Source organism: Coregonus clupeaformis, chromosome 21 (genome assembly GCF_020615455.1).
Source record: "Coregonus clupeaformis isolate EN_2021a chromosome 21, ASM2061545v1, whole genome shotgun sequence".
Taxonomy (NCBI): Eukaryota; Metazoa; Chordata; class Actinopteri; order Salmoniformes; family Salmonidae; genus Coregonus; species Coregonus clupeaformis.
This window is the reverse complement of record NC_059212.1, coordinates 5,585,004-5,610,318: the sequence shown is the minus strand read 5'-3', so window position 1 is coordinate 5,610,318 and position 25,315 is coordinate 5,585,004. Positions and strand designations below refer to the sequence as shown.

At 40.0% G+C, this 25,315-nt stretch overlaps 2 protein-coding genes across 2 annotated transcripts; both read left to right on the top strand.

Moving 5' to 3' along the window:
- The first annotated feature begins 365 nt into the window (after nucleotides 1–365).
- Nucleotides 366–4,786, top strand: LOC121538737 (coiled-coil domain-containing protein 32-like). The gene is given in 4 exon segments (XM_041846896.2): nucleotides 366–513; nucleotides 4,013–4,120; nucleotides 4,123–4,159; nucleotides 4,337–4,786. Coding segments are annotated over 4 exon segments (270 nt in total). The 5' UTR covers nucleotides 366–485; the 3' UTR covers nucleotides 4,434–4,786.
- A 15,979-nt stretch (nucleotides 4,787–20,765) lies between these two features.
- Nucleotides 20,766–21,974, top strand: prlh2r (prolactin releasing hormone 2 receptor). Its single transcript, XM_041848423.2, has one exon. The coding sequence runs from the start codon at nucleotides 20,766–20,768 to the stop codon at nucleotides 21,972–21,974; it is 1,209 nt and encodes a 402-aa protein (XP_041704357.1).
- The last annotated feature ends 3,341 nt before the right edge of the window (nucleotides 21,975–25,315 follow it).

The following is a 25,315-nucleotide window of genomic DNA, read 5'->3' as shown; positions in this document are numbered from 1 at the left end:
TCGAGGAAGGTGAAACAGGTGCTGAGAAAAGTGGAGTCAATTCAAGTGACCAGGAGGAGGATTGTTCTTATTAGTTGAGGTTAAAGACCTAAGGAAGAGAATCCCAGGTGTGGTTAGTATCCGTCACCTGACCAGAATGGAGCAAGGGAAGAAAGTCTGTTGGTTCTATTTTTTTTTTTTACAAAGAACACCTCCCGATGCATTTAAAGATAGGGTATATAAGGTACCACAGGTGGCATCTTAATTGGGAAGGGCGGGCTCGTGGTAATGGCTGGAGCGGAAGAGGTGGAATGGTATCAAATACACTGCACATTAAGCACATGGTTTCCATGTGTTTGATGCTATTCCATTCACCATTTTTATGAGCCGTCCTCCCATCAGCAGCCTCCGCTGTATGGTACGGAGTGAGACCATTCGTCCCCCAAATACTACATTGTAAGAACTGTAAAGGATTTGGCCATGTTGCAAATGTGTGCAGACGAAAGATGTATACTGAAGAACGGAGTGAAGAAGGTCAGTGCTGCAATTGTGGTAGAGATCATGATCCAGAGTTCTTGAAATGCCTTGTAAGGGCGAAGGAAGTCGAGGTGGCGAAAGTCAGGACGGTCTATCGGGTCTCCTATGCGGACGCAAAAGGATGGTGTGCCGCCCTCCCAGGCTCCTTGGAGGTTTTGTTTTAACAGAAGAAGAAAAATAATGTTTTTACATTTGTATTTTTTTGGTAGTCTGTATGGATATTCAAACCTAACCCGAACCACTGTAGGACGGTCAAACCTAACCCGACCCACACTGCTAACCTTATGCCTAACCTTAAATTAAGACCAAAAAGCTACTTTTTGTTTTCATTAATTTTTAAGATATAACCAATTTTGACTTTGTGGCTGTAGTAACTAGAGACAACCATGTAGGACCCAGCTGTAGGACACACTTCCTGGTCCACAGAGCTGGCCAATAACATTGGGATAACAATGAGCACCCATAGCACCGCAGAATGACTTGACAGACAGTTTATTTTTTATTTTTTATTTTGTATAATTATTTTTTGTTGGGGTAGATCAGCTTAATATTGCAGATAGATTGTAACTTCCATCAATGTAATTGTCTGCATCACTTCCAATCCCCATGTTTATATATATATATATATATCACACACACACAGCGAGGGGAAAAAAGCACCTGATCCCCCGCTGATCGCGCACCCCCGCCCAGCCACAAAGAAATGACCAGTCCACAACTCCAATGGTAGGTCTATTTGAACAGTGAGAGACAGAACAACAACAACAAAAAACAGAAAAACGCACGCCAAAAACGTTATATATTGATCTGCACTTCAACGAGGGAAACAAGCACCTGACCCCCTCTCAATCAGACTACTACCTGGGAAATACGGTTTAGCTGCTCTAAATTGTAGTCGAAGGTAAGACACCAATAAACACGTTAAGCTAGCAAAGTGAATGTTTACCAGTTATAATTTGAAATTATAATGACAAGGTGATTATTTTAGTTGCAGCTAACGAACCAAGTTGGCGTTAGCATTAACTAGCTAACTGCATCTAAAAGAATCACCTAGCTAACAAATATAAACATTCTGATTCATTGCAGTTTAGCTCATTTCTAATTTGGTGGACAGTTTACCAACACCTTGGATTTGGTATACCTGCAAACTTAATTGCATTGCTCTTGCTAGCTGTCATTTAATTCATTATTGAGCTTGCTATCAGTTCATAAGAGTTGAACTTGTTCAGTGGTAGAAAAAGTACTAAATTGTCATGCTTGAGTAAAAGTAAAGATACCTTAATAGAAAATAACTCCAGTGAAAATACTACTTGAGTAAAAGTCTCAAAATATTTGGTTTTAAATATACTTAAGTACCAAAAGTAAATGGAATTGATCAAATATACAGTGAGGAAAAAAAGTATTTAGTCAGCCACCAATTGTGCAAGTTCTCCCACTTAAAAAGATGAGAGGCCTGTAATTTTCATCATAGGTACACGTCAACTATGACAGACAAATTGAGAATTTTTTTCTCCAGAAAATCACATTGTAGGATTTTTTATGAATTTATTTGTAATTGACCATTAATTAACATAAACATGTTTAATTTCTCCAGGCTCTACTCATACAAGCTTCTGATGCGCGTCTTTGGAACATCTACATTTAAAAAAGTATAATAAATCAATTGAATACACACCATCACAATAAATGCATTATTTATGTTAGTCAGGTCTAAAGAAACATGATATGATTTTTTTTTTTTTCAGAAGAACAGAATATGAGTTGGCCTACTGTATGTTATCTGGCTATGCGCCATGCCATAGGCTGTAGGCTTGTTCATTTAGCAGACAAGATCTGCTTATAAGTCCTTGCCATTATTTTATATTATAGGATTTTATAAGTAAGAAGAATATATTTTAACTTAGCTGAATAAAATATAATCTATATTTTTCCCATTCTGGAGTGAGAGTGCGCGCAAATGAAGTGGCTATGTTGAGCGTAAAAGTGATCATTTGAAACAGGTCCTAGAGTTATTTGGCTCCATGTTTTCCACTCAGTTTTTTTTTGTTTAGTTTTTTTAGTAATTTAGCAGCTCTTATCCAGAGCGATTTACAGTTAGTAAGTGCATACATTATTTTTTTTATTTTTTTATACTGGGCCCCCGTGGGAATCGAACCCACAACCCTGGCGTTGCAAACGCCATGCTCTACCAACTGAGCTACATCCCTGCCGGCCATTCCCTCCCCTACCCTGGACGACGCTGGGCCAATTGTGCGCCGCCCCATGGGTCTCCCGGTCGCGGCCGGCTACGACAGAGCCTGGATTTGAACCATGACCTCTAGTGGCACAGCTAGCACTGCGATGCAGTGCCTTAGACCACTGCGCCACTCGGGAGAGCAGTTTCAACCTATTGTTGAACTTCTTTCTCAGATTGATCAATCACAGTGAGGTGAGTTTTAAAACCATATACTGTTTTGATAATAAGTGTTTGATGTGATTTTCGATCGCATTTGCATTAATGTCAGAGTGGTTAGTGGGACAATAGAGCTCTGAGTACCAGGCCATTAGCGACCTGATGATCGTTAGCGAGTTGGGTAGGCTACTACTAACACATGTCCAGAGTGCATAAGAGGAGATCCAGGCTCTGTCGTAGCCGGCCGCGACCGGGAGACCCATGGGGCGGCGCACAATTGGCCCTGCGTCGTCCAGGGTAGGGGAGGGAATGGCCGGCAGGGGATGTAGCTCAGTTGGTAGAGGCGCACAATTGGCCCAGCGTCGTCCAGGGTAGGGGAGGGAATGGCCGGCGGGGGATGTAGCTCAGTTGGTAGAGCATGGCGTTTGCAACGCCAGGGTTGTGGGTTCGATAAAAAATAATGTATGTGCTAACTGTAAGTCGCTCTGGATAAGAGCCACTGGAGGGAATGGCCGGCAGGGGATGTAGCTCAGTTGGTAGAGCATGGCGTTTGCAACGCCAGGGTTGTGGGTTCGATAAAATAATGTATGCGCTAACTGTAAGTCGCTCTGGATAAGAGCGTCTGCTAAATGACTAAAATGTAAATGTAAAAATGAGATTACGGTGACTCAACTGTCATGTTGAATTTTACTGCAGTCATGACTCACGCAGGTGTGGCGGTAATACGGTCACCGCAACAGCCCTCTATCCATCAACCCTGGTCCTTGCTAGTATGGAAGAAAAGCTGCCTAGGGCCAGTGTTGGTGACCATCACCACTGCTTTACTGTAGCTAAGAGGGTCAGCCTTCTTCCCTTTCTCTATGTTGGATAGGTGTAAGCAGTAGTAGTAAATGTTAAGTTCATGCATCAGTTTTATGTCCAGAAAGAGAATGAATTGGGAAAGTATCCAAACACGGGTTTTACTGTTGATCCTAGTCTCCCCTAGCAACACACTGCAAAGTCTAATTTTTACTTGGCTATTTGGAATGGATTGTGAGAGCCTGAAATCAAGGTCCCATATTACTTAACATACTATTGAAGTTGAATATAAATCCTGTCTTTCAGAGAACCGTCTGAAGAGAATAAAGGGCCAGTCTGCTGAGGTGACGTCCAGGGAGATGCTGCGCTCCCTATCTCAGGCCAAAACGGAATCCTGGGATAGATTCTTGCACGACGCTCTGAACTCTTTCAGGGGGAAGAGCTAGATCAGAAGTGAGCAGAAGAGCATCATTTGTTGTACAGGCAGAAGTAGGGCTATTAACTCACTATCTCTGGGCAGCTTTGAAGGCTGAGCGTGTAAAGTTTCTTACAGGTCCACTGATTGTTCTGTTGTCAACCTTGCCTCTTTGTGTAATGATAGGATGTGGGATCATTTCCCTTTCTCCCCAGTACCCTGGAGCATCTAAAGCGTTGGCTGGTACCTGAGAAAGTGGCCATCAGCGCTGAGGAGCTGGAGTTTCTCCTGCTGTCACTGAGCCGAGAGTAGACCTCCACGGACCAATCACAGAGCGGACCTGAGGCAGCCACTCAGAACCCTGAAGAGGACAGGAGTCCCATACCTGAGAAATAACTACCTGTACACTGCAGACATTTTTCATACGTTATCATGTGTTATTACTGGACAGGAACATGGTTGGATTTCCTATACTGTCATTATTAGGTTATGTTTGTTTGTCTGTTTTATTATTGAGGAGAAAGAATTCGGTGACATATCATTACAAATATTGCAACGGTCCATTGTTTGTCATGTTACCTTTATGAAATATTGTTGATTTTATGATATGGTTAAATAAAAGCAGTTAATTGTTGGGGAAATAGCCGAAACTACCCTGGTTGCATTTTGTTAGGCTACTACACTATGTTGCACCACATACAGTGGGGAAAAAAGTATTTAGTCAGCCACCAATTGTGCAAGTTCTCCCACTTAAAAAGATGAGAGAGGCCTGTAATTTTCATCATAGGTACACGTCAACTATGACAGACAAAATGAGAAAAAAAAATCCAGAAAATCACATTGTAGGATTTTTTATGAATTTATTTGCAAATTATGGTGGAAAATAAGTATTTGGTCAAAACAAAAGTTTCTCAATACTTTGTTATATACCCTTTGTTGGCAATGACACAGGTCAAACGTTTTCTGTAAGTCTTCACAAGGTTTCACACACTGTTGCTGGTATTTTGGCCTGTCGTATATGATGAATGGTGGTCATCATCGCTGTCAACAAAAGAGTCCGGTTTATGCTGCATCGTGTCAGAAGTTTTTATTCATACCATGAGGTTACAGCATAAATTACAGACACACGTTGTCTGCAGAGCAGTTGCCTCGAATTATAATAACCGCTCTGGGGTTTATTGTCCAAAACCCTTCTTATATAGACACTGCCAAAATAAGGGTTACCCCCTCTTCTGGCCAATCACCAGTCTCCCCTCGGGCGTCATCCTCAAAAAGGCACATTTCAAATACCATCATAAACCATCCCCCCCTCGGTTCCTTTAAACAAAGCACACGTTCAGTTCCACTTAAAACAGTCATAATTTCCATACACTACATTTCCCCCCTTCGAGACTAAACTAAGTCTCGAAAACAAACAGAATATAATTATGACCAGTAACAATTTATCTTATTGAATATCCTCAACCTTAAACCCAAAAACATTCTCCTCTAGAGTGTAAATACCTTTCTTATGAAATATGAATAACTGTTGATGAAATGTTAACACATTACTATGAATTATGAACAAACTGTTCATGAAGTGTGAACACATTACTATGAATTATGAATAAATCTTTATGGAGTGTGAGAGCGAAAAACCTGTCCGGCAACCTTTGTTCCAAATCCATCCATCCATCAATCAAGACAGTAAAATTCTCTCACGGTCCCTCTGCCCCAGGCAACCACCGCGGTACTCCAGATAAACTCATAAACCATGTAAATACATTTGAAACTATGATGCCATTAAATACACATGTTTCCCCTGCAAACAAAATCCTATCCAGAAACATCCACTCTCAGGCTGGTCAACCCATAGGACCTGAAAGGGAATCTCTCCCTGCCTAAACGTCCTTTCCCTAAACCCCATCGAAATAAACAAAAGCATCTAAGATCCTCATCTGCATTCAATAACATCAAACATCATTCTACTAAAATCAATACCTAAGAATATGACACCATTATGTATTACACATCAAATATGTCTATATTTCATTGCAGACACTGGAATGTAGTCCACTACACTTCATCTCCTCCGTAGTCTCGACTTCCACTGCATCGTTGATGATGGAATCGAAACCTTTCCACACCCTCCTTGTTTCATCTCCTCCAGTCATATTGTCCCTTCATATTGTCTTTGTTTGAGTCACATGTTCCCCCAAATGCTTCTGGAATGAAAAGAAAAGAAACGACCAAACAGTATCCTTTGCAAAACAACCACTTTCAAATTAAACCTCAATTTCACCTAAGAATTTAAAAAAAATGATATATAAATGATGCATGAATCACATTATCCATTCCCCCTTTTGATTCATAAATCATACTAAAATCACCCTACAAAATGTTTTCCTTGAAACAATAAAAATAAAATGATTCAAATAATCAAAAAGGATATTTATCCATCAGTAGGCCACTTGTCCATCTTTATCCAGATCAGGAACAGTCAACACCGGCATCTGAGTGTTGTCTCCAGGAATCATAGCTTTCTCAAAGGTCAGTTACAAATTACAAACATCACACAGTGTTATCAAAGCTGCAACTAAAATCTGACCCATCACTGCCCCTACTGGCCTAACTGATCTTGCAACCAAATCCTATCAAATCTCCCAAACACATCCCTTATAATGCATCTATAACCCCAATGATATTATCTGAACTATCTGGACTCAAAGTATAACTAATATTTATCAATATTATCTTCCCAAATGTTACACCATACCATGAATGAAGTCCCCCCTTCTCCCTTAGACTTACCCTTCAATGATAGGCTTGAAGACTATGACATGTAGCCATGTCACCCTTTTAACCCTAGATTTAGCTGTGTCCGGTGCTATCCCTCTTATAATAGTAGAAACCTCATATAGAAGCTTCAACGTTGACATGTAACCAAATCCTGTCCATCCCTAATGTAAGAATATAGATGCTTTATCACCCCCAAACCCCTAAATATCTCTAAAATTCCCCATAGTCACATTGTCAGTCAAAAGCTAATCATTTAACCATCAAAGTCCTGCTTTTCTACTACCTGGTACATAAAAAGTTACATTATATTTGTCATCTCTAACCTTATGTTCATGCTTATCCAAAGTTATCATATAACATCCCAATATGATATTTCCATAAACATACCCTTTACCTCATATGTTTTATTAGAACAAAAATAACTTTTAGCCCTCAATGTTTCACCTGAATACTTCAGGATTCCGTTGTTACCTGATTTTCCTTTCCCATTTAACAATTCCCATAGGGTAATTCATTTACCCAAGAACACTACTTAAACCTAGGCTTAAACCACTGTTCTGACAACGACATTATTTTATCGGTCAATGACTGTTGCTGATACCACAGTTATGACAAAGCATAACACTGACCCATACCTGACAGAGGCCGCGCGACCGTCTAACACGTCTTGGGCTGGCATCCCCAACAGACATCAACCCTCAAGATTCCTCACGGATTCCTACAGAATTATTTCCTATCTATCTCTAATTTTCACAACAGAAGAACAAGCGGCACTGCAGATACCTCTTCCCGTCTGTCATCAAAATCAAAGACCTCATCCTGTAGCTCCATGATGAATCTATCTTCTCCATTTCAGATTAATCTATATTGTTTCTATCTGCTCTCCTATTTTAATCCCATTTGGACCATAACCTCCTGAATCCCTCTTGCTACCTCTAATTTCAGAAAAGTTGTTGTCATCCTTCCTACATTTGCTATTACCATCGTATCATTAATCCCTTCCCAAAGTTACCATTAACGTTGTTGACTTAGTTGATGAATTAAAACCCTTAATTCCTTCTAGTGGAAAAGTTACCCATATCCTATGTGTATTATTCACTGTTGGAGTGACTACTGTAATAAACTTATCCTTAACTCCCTCTGTGACTGTGGAAACTTCTACAGACTTCAAATCTTCCATTATAAGCGTCACCTTACAAATTACATAACCCTTTAACCAATAATTCTTAACCAAAACAAATTTTAATGCTTTCACTAGATAAGTACACATATTCTCCCTAATTATCTCTCTCTCTCTCTCTGTGAAAGAAACGTCATCATCCTAAATGGCATATTATAATTATTATTCTCCTAACCCTAATAACAGTATTTTCCCCCTATAATTGATGCTGGACCCTTATAATCAAATGCGCTATATTTATGGCTTTAATAACTATCAATGTTGAAAGAGTTAAATTACTTCTCACTGTTGTTTTAATAGACTCACGTGGTGATGTCATTATTGTTACTACCTCATCCCTAGTTTTCCCAAAGCTCTGAACTCTTTACTTGTACTTCCATCCATCACCACTAGTGTCACTTTTTTCCCCCTTTCAGTTCTACCTCTAAACTTTAAACCTTTTGATTATAACAAAAGGTACCCACAATTACCTTGATCTTTCTATTCTAAAGTGTCATTCATTACTGTTCTCTCTCTCTCTTACTACTAACTTTAAAACTTAGCTTACTGTCTCAGAGTTCCTTCAACCCTAATCTACTCCTAACTTATTTTAATCTAATCTTCTCCTCTCATAACATTTAAAACCTTTTCCCCTGATTTTCACAAAATCCCTTCCCCACCAATTTTTAGAATACGTGATTGGGAATTCCCCACCTGCTCCTGACTCCTTTACACAGACTTGGCAAATGACTAAACACCTTTAGCCTAACCTCAAATCTCTTGGTGTAAGGATGTAACCCAGAATAACAGTCACTCTATTAAGTTTATTTCTCAGACAGATTGTCTAACAGGCAATCTAATAGATTATCATCCTTCCTATGATATTATCTTTTAAGCAAATGATTCCCAAAAACCCTACTTCTTAAAATATTCTACCAGACAGTCAGTCGTCTAGTGTGCCTCTGATTGAACACTTCAATTTACACCATGCATCTCTTCCCACAATGTCATTGATATATTGTCCTAATATTAGTATGTCTATTTTAATTCCTATTTGACTTCTATAGCAGAGCTCAATTGATTCCTTAAGAGTAATTAAACTGTTTTACTACCTCAAATCCCTATCCTATCCTAATTAGTTAGATGTTTAATTAGTGAGATGTTTAACCTCTTTAGGCTGAACCCAGATAAGTTTTCCCCTATTCACTATCACTTCTAATGGTCGGTTGTTTTTACTTCAATTGTTGACTATTTTCTCTTCTTTTCTAATCGATGCTCTCAGCTGATACCCCCCTTCCGGATATTCTAGGCACTCTAGAATATTTAGGGTTCACCTGGAGAACAGGTGATCTTGAATTGCCCCTGTATCTTCCTTAAAAATGTTCTCTTGTTTCCTCCTGACTTGTTGCTGTGAATATGGAACATCTGGTACCCCCCTTGGCTGGTACAATTGCACTTGACATTGTCCAGTTGAAGCTGTAACAGTGATTGTTGATTTGGTTCACTCTGATTCTTCATAACCAAAACTTCTCTTCTCCACCAGTTGTATGATTGAGTTTTCAGAGTTTCTTCGTCTTGTTCTTTCTCGTTGTTGACATATCAGTATTCTTCAAAAGGTTATCTTCTAAGTTCTGTTCTTGAAATATCATCTTCTTACTAGTGGCCTTTCCTTTGGCCTCACTGTATTATTCTTCTCCTTCAATTCTTGAGGTCTTCATCCAGTCGTGTTACTTCTTCCACTTCTCCATTTCTTCTTTGCTCTTGTACCTTCAACTTTCATCAGAGATCAAATCTCTAGTATCCATTTCTTCTCTCCTCTCTTGCCACTTCCCTCTGATCACAGAGTCACCTCCACCCATGACCTCTCATCAATCACTCTCATCTTCATCATCCTCTTCTCCTTCACGTTCCAGACATCTCATTTTCTTCCGTCTTCTGGATTCATCTTCATCGTTGTTTCTGCGGGTACCCTATCTATTATTTGTCTATATTTCTGATGCAATAATCACTCCTGGATGATCATTGTAAGCTGAGAATAAACATCCCTAAGCTCTACTTTTTAAACCTATTTTATCAATTACTGTTTGAGAATGAAGGGCAACTTTTGTTTCACTTGCCAGATACCCTAGCAACACTGTAATTAAAGGATTACCACTATTTCAACCCGTGTAATGACTTTCATAGTCCTAATATCTTTTTCCCCATTGTAACAACCCTTTTATATTCCTTTATTGTGAACTATCTTATTTTAAACTATATAGCCTATGTAGGCTTCCCCCCTGTAATTCTTAATATAACCTAAACAACTCAAAAAAAAAAAAAAAACGGCAAAAATATGACTATTAAAAATTCAATTCAATGTTTTATTCAAAACCCACTTCCAATAAAAATTAAAAATCAATTAAAAACCTAATAAAAAAAAAAATATGAATAATTAAAATCAATTTTTATTTCCCTATCTTATCAATTTAGCTATTAATGGCTCTCTCACCATAACCCATCAAATGCAAGTATTAAACTTCAGACTATAATCCTAATACAAAGCCTGTACCCCTACAACACTACAATCCCCATAACCCCTTGTTTCTTCCTATGATATAATCCCCAAATATCATCATTGCAAAATAATGTCAGTACCTGATTTCCAATCGAACTGTAATCCAGCCCAGTGATGCACATAGCCTCCAAAATGTAAATTTTATTCAAATAGTATTTTGCCAAGCCTATGCAAAATTGTCATTATCACATTTCTTTAAATTGGAAAATGTTGTAACCTAGCCTGATATCTGATCTTCTGTCACGTCATGTGACGTCACGTCACGCCACGCACCCGTCAGCCCCTCTCTCTCTCCTCCTGTCGTCTCCTGTTCCTCTCATATTTCAAAAACATAGAAACACACAAGATTTCAGCAGTTTATGCAATTAACCAAGTTATCCACATTCAATATTCGTCCGTTCTACATTCGCTCTAAGACTTTAACTCAGGACTAATTATAGATCGCCCAAAAACATTGATTTTAATCCGTCATTTAATTATCTAATTCACTCTATTATAATCCGTTACCATATATTTAATTTATAAATTCAATCGGTCTCAAAACAAGTTTCATCTTAACCCACCGCCGTTTAAACTAGAATCATCGTGTTAAAATTTCTCCTCTGTCTGTCTATTTTCCCTTGCAGGATAACGCCAAATGGGACCTATGACCTGTACCCACCATTTTGTTTTGTTGTTTTACAATACCCTCGTGTTGTAGTTTAGTGCCGTAAACCAAAACGTGTCCTAATCTCGTGCCATAAACTCCCCCTTTCTGTAGTGTAGTGTCGCAAAATTAAACGCATGCCCATACATTTATTAAATAAATCGCTCCAAAACATTTCATTTAATTTTAATCGTCTTTTAATTTAATTAATTATACTCCGTCAACATATATTTGATTTATAACTTTACTACATCTCGCCAAATAGTTTCACGTTCGAACAACAGCCGTTTAACCCCTAGGAGATTTTTCCCCAAAATCTCTCTATTCTGTGACTATTGTCCCTTCATCTGTAGCTATCTCACCCCTGCAGGGAAACCCCAAAATCTATGACCTTAAGCCACCATTTTGTTTTGGAGGCTCAGAGCGACCCCATGTCGTAGTCTTACCCGGTAAAATCCCGCGCATGCGCACATCCAATCAAAAACACATTTTCACCTCCACTAAACGGATAACAGTCCAGCTGTACCTTTCGTTCCCCTCCTAGTCAACCAACATTTAACAGCGCTCACAAAACATACAACCTGACTTACAAACAGTGACAAGTTTAAGAGACTTTAATCCATCGCAATGGAATCTCTAAGGATATCCGTTAGCATGTAGCACGCAACACAATTAGCATGTAGCATTAGCATTTAGCTTAGCCTAAGGTACACTGCGGCACAAAACACAATTAGCATGTAGCATTAGCATCCACCTCAGCCACCATGTAGAATGTAGCATCACACCTTAGCCTTACAAAAATTAGCCTTAGCAACGATGTACCACGTGGCCTGAAACAATCAAACATTAGCCACGAGGCACCACGTGGCCCAAAACAATCCAGCCTTAGCTTCAGCCTCTAGCAAACTGCGGCCTACTAGCTATACAAATGAACACCCCGCACCGTGGCCAAATCATTGTCTATCAGTAATATCTCCTTCTAACTTTGTGTTGCCGTAAGTTCTGGATAATCATAGAGAGGTTACCCCAAGCATTATAGTTCGTCAACCATACGATGAGTATATAACATGCATATAATTCGTCCAGCTTAATAATTCCCAGAATTAACCTTACACCACATAACGCGTTGCAAGGATTTTATGGCCCATTCCTAAAGAATCGCCTCGATCGGAGGGCTTTTCCAGATTCCCGGTGCCCTAACTATGCAGACGTCTCCCAACATTTATTCTCTACCAATCCATTGTCCTAAACATGCTATTATTCCCCGTTTACCCATCAACCAAATTTAGAATATTTGTTATCAGACTCCCAATCAACAGCGATAACGCCACCAGAGGCCAGGTCATAATGGAACATCTCTTCAGTGTACACAAGTCATATCCAATCTAACAAACTCCGAAGCGGTAAGAACACTCACCCTTTTTTCCGGCCATGCCTCAGAGAGAGTTAGCCCGGCGATTGACTGAAACAAGGAAGAGACGCAAACCCAGCCCCACGTTGGGCGCCATTATGTCGTATATGATGAATGGTGGTCATCATCGCTGTCAACAAAAGAGTCCGGTTTATGCTGCATCGTGTCAGAAGTTTTTATTCATACCATGAGGTTACAGCATAAATTACAGACACACGTTGTCTGCAGAGCAGTTGCCTCGAATTATAATAACCGCTCTGGGGTTTATTGTCCAAAACCCTTCTTATATAGACACTGCCAAAATAAGGGTTACCCCCTCTTCTGGCCAATCACCAGTCTCCCCTCGGGCGTCATCCTCAAAAAGGCACATTTCAAATACCATCATAAACCATCCCCCCCTCGGTTCCTTTAAACAAAGCACACGTTCAGTTCCACTTAAAACAGTCATAATTTCCATACACTACAGGCCCATTCCTCCATGCAGATCTCCTCTAGAGCAGTAATGTTTTGGGGCTGTCGCTGGGCAACACGGACTTTCAACTCCCTCCAAAGATTTTCTATGGGGTTGAGATCTGGAGACTGGCTAGGCCACTACAGGACCTTGAAATGCTTCTTACGAAGCCACTCCTTCGTTGCACGGGCGGTGTGTTTGGGATCATTGTCATGCTGAAAGACCCAGCCACGTTTCATCTTCAATGCCCTTGCTGATGGAAGGAGGTTTTCACTCAAAATCTCACGATACATGGCCCCATTCATTCTTTCCTTTATACGGATCAGTCGTCCTGGTCCCTTTGCAGAAAAACAGCCCCAAAGCATGATGTTTCCACCCCCATGCTTCACAGTAGGTATGGTGTTCTTTGGGTGCAACTCAGCATTCTTTGTCCTCCAAACACGACGAGTTGAGTTTTTACCAAAATGTTATATTTTGGTTTCATCTGACCATATGACATTCTCCCAATCCTCTTCTGGATCATCCAAATGCACTCTAGCAAACTTCAGACGGGCCTGGACATGTACTGGCTTAAGCAGGGGGACACGTCTGGCACTGCAGGATTTGAGTCCCTGGCGGCGTAGTGTGTTACTGATGGTAGGCTTTGTTACTTTGGTCCCAGCTCTCTGCAGGTCATTCACTAGGTCCCCCCGTGTGGTTCTGGGATTTTTGCTCACTGTTCTTGTGATCATTTTGACCCCACAGGGTGAGATCTTGCGTGGAGCCCCAGATCGAGGGAGATTATCAGTGGTCTTGTATGTCTTCCATTTCCTAATAATTGCTCCCACAGTTGATTTCTTCAAACCAAGCTGCTTACCTATTGCAGATTCAGTCTTCCCAGCCTGGTGCAGGTCTACAATTTTGTTTCTGGTGTCCTTTGACAGCTCTTTGGTCTTGGCCATAGTGGAGTTTGGAGTGTGACTGTTTGAGGTTGTGGACAGGTGTCTCTTATACTGATAACAAGTTCAAACAGTGGCATTAATACAGGTAACAAGTGGAGGACAGAGGAGCCTCTTAAAGAAGAAGTTACAGGTCTGTGAGAGCCAGAAATCTTGCTTATTTGTAGGTGACCAAATACTTATTTTCCACCATAATTTGCAAATAAATTCATAAAAAATCCTACAATGTGATTTTCTGGATTTTTTTCCCTCAATTTGTCTGTCATAGTTGACGTGTACCTATGATGAAAATTACAGGCCTCTCTCATCTTTTTTAAGTGGGAGAACTTGCACAATTGGTGGCTGACTAAATACTTTTTCCCCCCACTGTATGGTCTATAATGTTGGGACGAGCTTTGGCACTGCTTTTAAGATACCGGTCCAATCAAAAGTATTAATAGCTCAGATGAAATCGTTGTAAATGTAGCTACTATATGTTCATTACCATGTGTGATAAATATACTACAGTCATTATCATGTATGATAGTATATTTATGTTCATTACCATGTGTATGATAAATATACTATGTTCAATATCATGTGTGATAAATATACTATGTTCATTACCATGTATGATAAATATACTACAGTCATTATCATGTATGATAAATATACTATGTTCATTACCATGTGTATGATAAATATACTACGTTCATTACCATGTGTGATGAATATACTATTATCATTACCATGTGTGATAAATATACTATGTTCATTACCATGTGTGATAAATATACTACGTTCATTACCATGTGTGATACATATACTAGGTTCATTACCATGTGTGATAAATATACTACGTTCATTACCATGTGTGATACATATACTATTATCATTACCATGTGTGATAAATATACTATGTTCATTACCATGTGTGATAAATATACTACGTTCATTACCATGTGTGATAAATATACTATGTTCATTACCATGTATGATAAATATACTACAGTCATTATCATGTATGATAAATATACTACGTTCATTACCATGTGTGATAAATATACTATGTTCATTACCATGTGTGATAAATATACTACGTTCATTACCATGTGTGATAAATATACTATGTTCATTACCATGTATGATAAATATACTACAGTCATTATCATGTATGATAAATATACTACGTTCATTACCATGTGTGATAAATATACTACGTTCTATACCATGTGTGATACATATACTAGGTTCATTACCATGTGTGATAAATATACTACGTTCATTACCATGTGTGATACATATACTATTATCATTACCATGTGTGATAAATATACTACGTTCATTACCATGTGTGATACATATACTACGTTCATTACCATGTGTGATAAATATACTATGTTCATTACCATGTGTGATAAATATACTACGTTCATTACCATGTGTGATACATATACTAGGTTCATTACCATGTGTGATAAATATACTACGTTCATTACCATGTGTGATACATATACTAGGTTCATTACCATGTGTGATAAATATACTAGGTTCATTACCATGTGTGATACATATACTAGGTTCATTACCATGTGTGATAAATATACTACGTTCATTACCATGTGTGATACATATACTATTATCATTACCATGTATGATAAATATACTAGGTTCATTACCATGTGTGATGTACTGTGCTAGATATTTGAGGTTCTGTAAGTATTTTATGAAGGAAGCTTTTGAAACAAAGCTAATGAACTTGAAAAAAGTATTTCTCTAACCCTGTCTTTCTTTCACGTTCAGAAAGTACTCCCTCAAATCACTGGACATGTACACTACATGGTACTGTATAACCTCTACTGTATATAGCCTCTACTGATAGCCTCTACTGATAGCCTCTACTGTATAGCCTCTACTGATAGCCTCTACTGTATAGCCTCTACTGATAGCCTCTACTGTATAGCCTCTACTGATAGCCTCTACTGTATAGCCTCTACTGATAGCCTCTACTGATAGCCTCTACTCTATAGCCTCTACTCTATAGCCTCTACTGTATAGTCTCTACTGATAGCCTCTACTGTATAGCCTCTACTGATAGCCTCTACTGTATAGCCTCTACTGATAGCCTCTACTGATAGCCTCTACTGTATAGCCTCTACTGATAGCCTCTACTGATAGCCTCTACTCTATAGCCTCTACTCTATAGCCTCTACTGTATAGTCTCTACTGATAGCCTCTACTGTATAGCCTCTACTGATAGCCTCTACTGATAGCCTCTACTGTATAGCCTCTACTGATAGCCTCTACTGTATAGCCACCCCTACTGTATAGCCTCTACTGATAGCCTCTACTCTATAGCCTCTACTCTATAACCTCTACTCTATAGCCTCTACTGTATAGCCTCTACTGATAGCCTCTACTCTATAGCCTCTAATCTATAGCCTCTACTGATAGCCTCTACTCTGTAGCCTCTACTGTATAGCCTCTACTGATAGCCTCTACTGATAGCCTCTACTGTATAGCCTCTACTGTATAGCCTCTACGGATAGCCTCTACTGATAGCCTCTACTGATAGCCTCTACTGATAGCCTCTACTGTATAGCCTCTACTGATAGCCTCTACTGATAGCCTCTACTGTATAGCCTCTACTGATAGCCTCTACTGATAGCCTCTACTGATAGCCTCTACTGATAGCCTCTACTGTATAGCCTCTACTCTATAGCCTCTACTGATAGCCTCTACTGATAGCCTCTACTGTATAGCCTCTACTGATAGCCTCTACTGATAGCCTCTACTCTATAGCCTCTACTCTATAGCCTCTACTGTATAGCCTCTACTGATAGCCTCTACTGTATAGCCTCTACTGATAGCCTCTACTGATAGCCTCTACTGATAGCCTCTACTGTATAGCCTCTACTGATAGCCTCTACTCTATAGCCTCTACTCTATAACCTCTACTCTATAGCCTCTACTGTATAGCCTCTACTGATAGCCTCTACTCTATAGCCTCTAATCTATAGCCTCTACTGATAGCCTCTACTCTGTAGCCTCTACTGTATAGCCTCTACTGATAGCCTCTACTGATAGCCTCTACTGTATAGCCTCTACTGTATAGCCTCTACGGATAGCCTCTACTGATAGCCTCTACTGATAGCCTCTACTGATAGCCTCTACTGTATAGCCTCTACTGTATAGCCTCTACTGATAGCCTCTACTGATAGCCTCTACTGATAGCCTCTACTGTATAGCCTCTACTGATAGCCTCTACTCTATAGCCTCTACTCTATAACCTCTACTCTATAGCCTCTACTGTATAGCCTCTACTGATAGCCTCTACTCTATAGCCTCTAATCTATAGCCTCTACTGATAGCCTCTACTCTGTAGCCTCTACTGTATAGCCTCTACTGATAGCCTCTACTGATAGCCTCTACTGTATAGCCTCTACTGTATAGCCTCTACTGATAGCCTCTACTGATAGCCTCTACTGTATAGCCTCTACTGTATAGCCTCTACTGATAGCCTCTACTGATAGCCTCTACTGATAGCCTCTACTGATAGCCTCTACTGATAGCCTCTACTGATAGCCTCTACTGATAGCCTCTACTGTATAGCCTCTACTCTATAGCCTCTACTGTATAGCCTCTACTGATAGCCTCTACTGTATAGCCTCTACTGATAGCCTCTACTGATAGCCTCTACTGATAGCCTCTACTGTATAGCCTCTACTGATAGCCTCTACTCTATAGCCTCTACTCTATAACCTCTACTCTATAGCCTCTACTGTATAGCCTCTACTGATAGCCTCTACTCTATAGCCTCTAATCTATAGCCTCTACTGATAGCCTCTACTCTGTAGCCTCTACTGTATAGCCTCTACTGATAGCCTCTACTGATAGCCTCTACTGTATAGCCTCTACTGATAGCCTCTACTGTATAGCCTCTACTGATAGCCTCTACTGATAGCCTCTACTGTATAGCCTCTACTGATAGCCTCTACTGATAGCCTCTACTCTATAGCCTCTACTCTATAGTCTCTACTGTATAGTCTCTACTGATAGCCTCTACTGTATAGCCTCTACTGATAGCCTCTACTGATAGTCTCTACTGATAGCCTCTACTGATAGCCTCTACTGATAGCCTCTACTGATAGCCTCTACTGTATAGCCTCTACTGATAGCCTCTACTGATAGCCTCTACTGTATAACCTCTACTGATAGCTTCTAATGTAAAGCTTCTACTGCATAGCCTCCGCTAGATGGCAGCATTGTGATCCACACAATACTTTAAATATAAATAAATCAGCACAGCCAAATAATATCTTGACTGAGAACTTGTAGTGAGTGACATTCAGAATTATTATTTCCTAGTGTACTTCAGTTGATAGTAGTCAGCAGTGGCGACTCGAGCGAATGAAATCATACGGCTGTCAATGCCATGGAACTGGACCTCAGTGTTAGAGGTCCCACCCCCACCAGTCAGATTGCTCCTAATTCAGATACAGCAGTGAAAAGGTGGACTACTTGAAGGGAGACAGGTTGACGGAAGGAACTGATGAACACTGGGCAGATATCCTTCTCACAAGAGTTGCTTTGAAGAATCTCTCTTGGATCTCTGTTGAAGTTGTTCACCTACAAAAAAAGGTAAATATATTCAATGTGTTTTTGTAATATATGGATATAAATGCTGCTTGTGTATTTCCAAAGGGAAATTAACGAATATAGGATATTTAAAACGTGGATTGTGAAATAAGTTAAATTATGACTTTTCTTTGGCATTAAGTGTGCATGCTGTGCGTAATATAATTATTACATTTTATACTAGATGATCGACATTCTGGAATACATTTATTTCAAATTATGACCATAGACCGTGTAGTTGATTTGATACAAGACCACTATACAGTATGATACAGAAAACATCTTATTTGCGTGTCAACTGATTTCAATGTTTGAAATTTAAGCCAATTTATTAGTCAGGTGAGTGAGCATTAAAAGTTTTTCCACTGGAAAAATAACGATAGCCAAAGGCACCGACTTTATGATTTGTACAGTCTTCCTAGAAGTAGCTATGTTGGTAGACAAGTATGCATGGACAGTAACTCTAGTCGCGAAAGAGCTACTTGTCTAAAACTATTCATTAATTCATCCATTAATTCATCCAACCATTTATTCATTCATCCATCCCTTCATTGATTCATTGATTCATTCGTGATACTCTTGAGTCACGTACAATCCTGATATTTATGAAATCATGAATGATTTGGTTCTCCTCACAGGTGCATTTATTATGTAAAGGACTTATCTGGTATCTGTCTTTTGGAGAATGGATTAGGCTAACATGATGAATATTCACACTAAGGTCCACCTGTGGTCCACACAGAACCCAATCACCTCAGACTCACGTTTCTGCAGTACCAAGCTCAGGAATACAGTTTGACTCATATATCATATCATATCTATGAGCACAGTCAGCTGTCCTACTTGTATTAATGACCCATATTGTCATTTGGAGAATCTGTTCAGCCGTGACCAAAATACACACACACATTGTGGCTATCTGTGTCAAATCTGAACATGATTTAATCGTATTTTTTAATAATCCAGATCAGATTCAGAACATATGCTAATACCGTTGGCTGTGATTTTCCCTTAATTTGGAACTTGTCCTGTCTGCACCCACACCCCACCCCCAACATTAAATTGAATGTACCTGTGGCCTTTTGAATGTAACATTTCCATTTCTGTAATGGCGGGCATGTTCTCTCTCCTCACAATAGCAAAGGATAGAGGGGGAAATGTAGAATGCACAGAGTTCTGAATGTATTACCACATAAGACTGATGTTGTCCAGGGCAAAGTGCACCTCATTGTCAGCTCAGGTCAATCCAAATGGGGCGGCAGGTAGCCTAGCAGTTAAGGGCGTTAGGCCAGTAGCCGAAAAGTTGCTGGTGCCAATATGAAGAAAAAAATCGGCCGAGGTGCCCTTGAGCAAGGCCCTTAACCCTAATTGCTCTGGATAAAAGCGTCTGCTAAAATGTCAAAAATGCACATGAACTGTATTCAGAAAAATCTCTGAATAGCAACAAGTCTCCATCATTTCACATTTCAACAATAGACTAATCACTTAACCTGCAAATGAGAGGCAAAGTGTTGAGGAGGCATAGTTCATTTTCAAATGTTATCCCGACTGATATTTCAGTAGTTGTTGTTGAATATGGAAGATGATAATTAGCCTATTTAATATCATTATTCAGAACTTTTCCATGCTATGAGAGACTATGATGAGGGGATGAAATCCACAATGAATGAGATATCACAATTACACCATTGATAATACACGATTTGACAGGCAAAGTACCCCTTAACATTCATTCAAGTGTAAAATGCAACTTCACCTTTAGGTTTCTCCTTTTGCTGAGCTGCATTGCTTTATTGTAGTACGATTTAGCCTGATATTGTTTTCACTGATTATGTTTTCCCTGATGTATGTTTTCCCTGATGTTGTTTTCCCTGATGATGTTTTCCCTGATGTTGTTTTCTCTGATGATTGTTTTCCCTGATGATGTTTTCCCTGATGATGTTTTCCCTGATGTTGTTTTCTCTGATGTTGTTTTCCCTGATGTTGTTTTCCCTGATGTTGTTTTCCCTGATGTTGTTTTCTCTGATTATGTTTTCCATGATGTTGTTTTCTCTGATGTATTCCCTGTTCTGTTGTGTGTTACAGTGATGGACAACAGGGAGTTTTCTCTGAACTGCTCTTGGGTAGAGAACACATCTCTCCCGGCCTACTCCTCATCCTCCTCCTCCTCCTTCACTGGGTTGGACCTCCTATTTGACCTGAAGCCCCTATTCATCCCTCTCTACTCCATGGTGGTCCTGGTCGCCTGCTCTGGCAACCTCCTGCTGCTCTTCCTCATCGGCCTTAACAAGAAGAGACACAACACCACCAACTTCTTGATCGGCAACTTGGCGCTGGTCGATTTGGTCATGTGCATCTTCTGTGTGCCCCTGACGGCCTCCTATGCCTTCGACAAGCGAGGGTGGCTCTTCGGACGCTTCATGTGCCACTTTGTCACCTTGATGCAGTCGGCGACGGTTTTCGCCGCCGTCTTGTCCCTCACAGCCATCGCAGTGGACCGGTACGTCGTTGTGGCCTATCCCATTCGCAGGCGGGTGGGTTGCCAGTTCTGCTGGGGTTTGGTGGCTGTCATCTGGTTGTGTAGCCTTGCACTTTCCACTCCCACGGCTCTCCACACAGGCTACCTGGACCTGAGCGCCACCGGTCTCCACATGGTCGTCTGCGAGGAGTTCTGGCATGGCCAGGAACGGGGACGCATCGTCTACTCCTGCTTTGTCCTGCTCTTCTCCTACTTTGTGCCACTCGCCGCTGTGTCTGCATCCTACCTCGCTATCTCCTACCACTTGAGACAAAGGAACATTTCTGGTTTGATGGCGGCAGTTCAAATGAACTGGGGGCGAAAGAGAAGAAAAACATTCTGCCTCCTGCTTGTGTCCGTGCTCTGCTTTGCCTTCTCCTGGCTCCCTCTTCAGGTGGTCAATCTCATCCGCGACCTGGATACTGACTTCACCATCCTGGGCAAGAGCCACGTCAACGTGATCCAAGTGTCGTGCCACCTGTTTGCCATGAGCTCGGCGTGCTACAACCCATTTATCTACGCCTCGCTCCATGAAAAGTTCCTGTCCTGCCTTTGTCATCGTGACCTCTCCCCCCGTCACAGAGGAGAGGGGGTTCGGGGGCCAGGGGGTAACAGCAGCAGCCTCGTGACGTCCCAGCGACTGCACCGTGTGAACACCTTCTCCACCCTGGGCGACATCCCGGTGGTCCTGGGGAACAAGATGCCACAGGAGAGCTGGCCGTTGCGGCAGGCCCATAAGTCCTTAACCACTACAATAATTGACCATAATTACATGTAGTTGGAGTTTGAAAGAGGAAGCACCTTATGGCCCGGAGCACTGAAAGGAAGGCTTATCTGAAATCTATCAATTACCTCCCCTTCGACCTCATCCTCTAATTAATTCTGAGAAGGACGTCAGGAGAGAGTAATCAAGAAAATACTATTGAGATAGAGTCCCTCTCTGAGAAGTCAACCAAAAAAACATTTGGGGATCAAGTGGGATGAGGTTGGCACCAATGCAGCTGACAGCTGTACCTGAATGAGTACGGATTCATGACAAAACAATATATTTCTGAGCTAATTACAGTCACTGGTAGTCATTGGTAGAAGGTATCTGCCAAAGTAAAGGAAACACCAACATAAAGCGTCTTAATAGGGCGTTGGACCACCACGAGCCGGAACAGCTTCAATGCGCCTTGGCATAGATTCTACACATGTCTGGAACAGTATTGGAGGGATGCGACACCATCTTTCCACAAAAGATTCCATCAGTTGGTGTTTTTGTTGATGGTGGTGGAAAGCGCCGTCTCAGGCGCCGCTCAAGAATCTCCCATAAGTGGTCAATTGGGTTGAGATCTGGTGACTGAGACGGCCATGGCATATGGTTAACATTGTTTTCATGCTCATTAAACCATTCAGTGACCATTCATGCCCTGTGGATGGGGTCATTGTCATCCTAAAGGGGCCTAGCCATGGCAGGCAAAATAATGGCCTGCCCAGCATTTTTATACATGACCCTAAGCATGATGGGATGTTAATTGCTTAATTAACTCAGGAACCACACCTGTGTGGAAGCACCTGCTTTCAATAGACGTTTGTATCCCTCATTTACTCACGTGTTTCCTTTATTTTGTCAGTTACCTGTACATATCAATGAACATTTTTGCAGTGTGTATATCAGACAATATACCACATGTATGACACAGAACTACTTGTTTACTGTTACATTTATGTTAGTAACTGGCTTATAATAGCAATAAGGCACCTTGGGGGTTTGTGGTATATGGCCAATATACCACTGCTAAGGGCTGTATCCAGGCACTCCGCTTCGTTTTGTGCGTAAGAACAGCCCTTACGCAGGGTACAGTGAGGGAAAAAAGTATTTGATCCCCTGCTGATTTTTTATGTTTGCCCACTGACAAAGAAATGATCAGTCTATAATTTTAATGGTAGGTTTATTTGAACAGTGAGAGACAGAATAACAACAAAAAAATCCAGAAAAACGCATGTCAAAAATGTTATAAATTGATTTGCATTTTAATGAGGGAAATACTTTACTGAATGGATATGCTTTGCTGAATGGATTGTGGTGTCAATATTATTTACTGAATAGATTGTGGTGTCAATATGAATAGATTGTGGTGTAAATATCCTTTACTGAATGGATTGTGGTGTCAATACTATTTACTGAATAGATTGTGGTGTCAATATGAATAGATTGTGGTGTCAATATGAATAGATTGTAGTGTCTAAGGAGCCGATTCAGACGTAAGAATTTATGCCTGTCCTACGTACTTCTCAGTATTTGGTATTCAGACTTACCTTATTCAGTCGCGTAACGCGCGCTGCAGGTGTGGCTACCTTGCGTGCTCTGAATAAATGTAATTCAGCCGCTGAAAACCCTTCTACTTGCTGGCCAACATTTTCTTGTGGAATTTTCATTCAATAGGGTTTTCAGTACATTTAAATAAGGTGTACCTTTTAGTTAGAATTTCATTGACAGACTCACTAGAATATATCAAGAGAACAGGTTCAGAATATTAGGGATCGATGAAAGAAAGCCATCTAAATATATGCATATTTGTCTCCGTTTCAGCACCAATTGGTGGATTTAAAAATACTCTAATCTTGTAGATTATTTAGGTTTAGGAGAATATTTATGAATCATAAAAAACAGGTTTGGAGAGCCTTTAGGCAAGAAAGAAAGAAAACGGTGGTTTGATTCATTCAGAAAATTGTGTTGTTATTAGGCCTACTGATGGTCGATACTGATAGTGGCTAATATTTAACATGATAGAAATAGGAAACAGGGAAAGTCAGGGGTAGCCTATAATTAAGACATTAGAGAGTACCCATCCCTGCAAGTTAAAATGCTGTACAATTTAAATTCTGCATAATGGCACAGCATTTCATCAACTTTACTGTGGGTATGTTGATATGTTGATATGCTTCAGTTTGCTGCCATTCGACTGGTTTCACATTTGTCTCCAGCGATTATAAGGTAAAATATATGTAAAATAAGTGTTTATAATATTCATAATTCCCTTATCCAAACGGAATACTAATTTACCTAGCTCTTATCAACAGCTCTTATCAAGCTGTAAATAACAGTGCATGGAGAATGGTGTTATTTCTAGCGGGAAAAAATAAAGTAGATGCCTTTTTCCACTTGGAACCGGTAGGTTCGCTAGACCTTATTCATGGTTTCCTCTCACATAAAGGTGGTGGAATCATTTATTCAATCTCCACCTCAAACGAATAGTCGGTGAATAGCATGCTATTCTCATGCTTAAGTTCAAGGTCAGAATACGCATAGAGAGAACAGTGCATAAAAAGGTAATTACATTCCATTTACACGCGATTAAATCGGGTCGGAATCGGCCCCAATATGAAAAGATTTTGGTGTCAATATGATTTACTGAATAGATTGTGGTGTCAATATGATTTACTGAATAGATTGTGGTGTCAATATGAATAGATTGTGGTGTCAATATACTTTACTGAATGAATTGTGGTGTCAATATGAATAGATTGTGTCAATATACTTTACTGAATGGATTGTGGTGTCAATAGACTTTACTGAATAGATTGTGGTGTCAATATGAATAGATTGTGGCGTCAATATACTTTACTGAATAGATTGTGGTGTCAATATGAATAGATTGTGGCGTCAATATACTTTACTGAATGGATAGTGGTGTCAATACTATTTACTGAATAGATTGTGGTGTCAATATGAATAGATTGTGGTGTCAATATTATTTACTGAATAGATTGTGGTGTCAATATGAATAGATTGTGGTGTCAATATTATTTACTGAATAGATTGTGGTGTCAATATGAATAGATTGTGGTGTAAATATCCTTTACTGAATGGATTGTGGTGTCAATACTATTTACTGAATAGATTGTGGTGTCAATATGAATAGATTGTGGTGTCAATATGAATAGATTGTAGTGTCTAAGGAGCCGATTCAGACGTAAGAATTTATGCCGCAGAATTACTGAATGAATTGTGGTGTCAATATCCTTATGAATGAGACAGATGTTCAATTTGTTTGCAAATGTTTTAAAGATTTCCCTAAGACATTTTTCTGTACATATAGCTTATGCAGCTCAAGAGATTGAATGTAATTTATG

Bases quoted from the DNA above. Each gene is read 5' to 3' on its own strand.
- prlh2r (XM_041848423.2), top strand. From the start codon at position 20,766: ATGGACAACAGGGAGTTTTCTCTGAACTGCTCTTGGGTAGAGAACACA.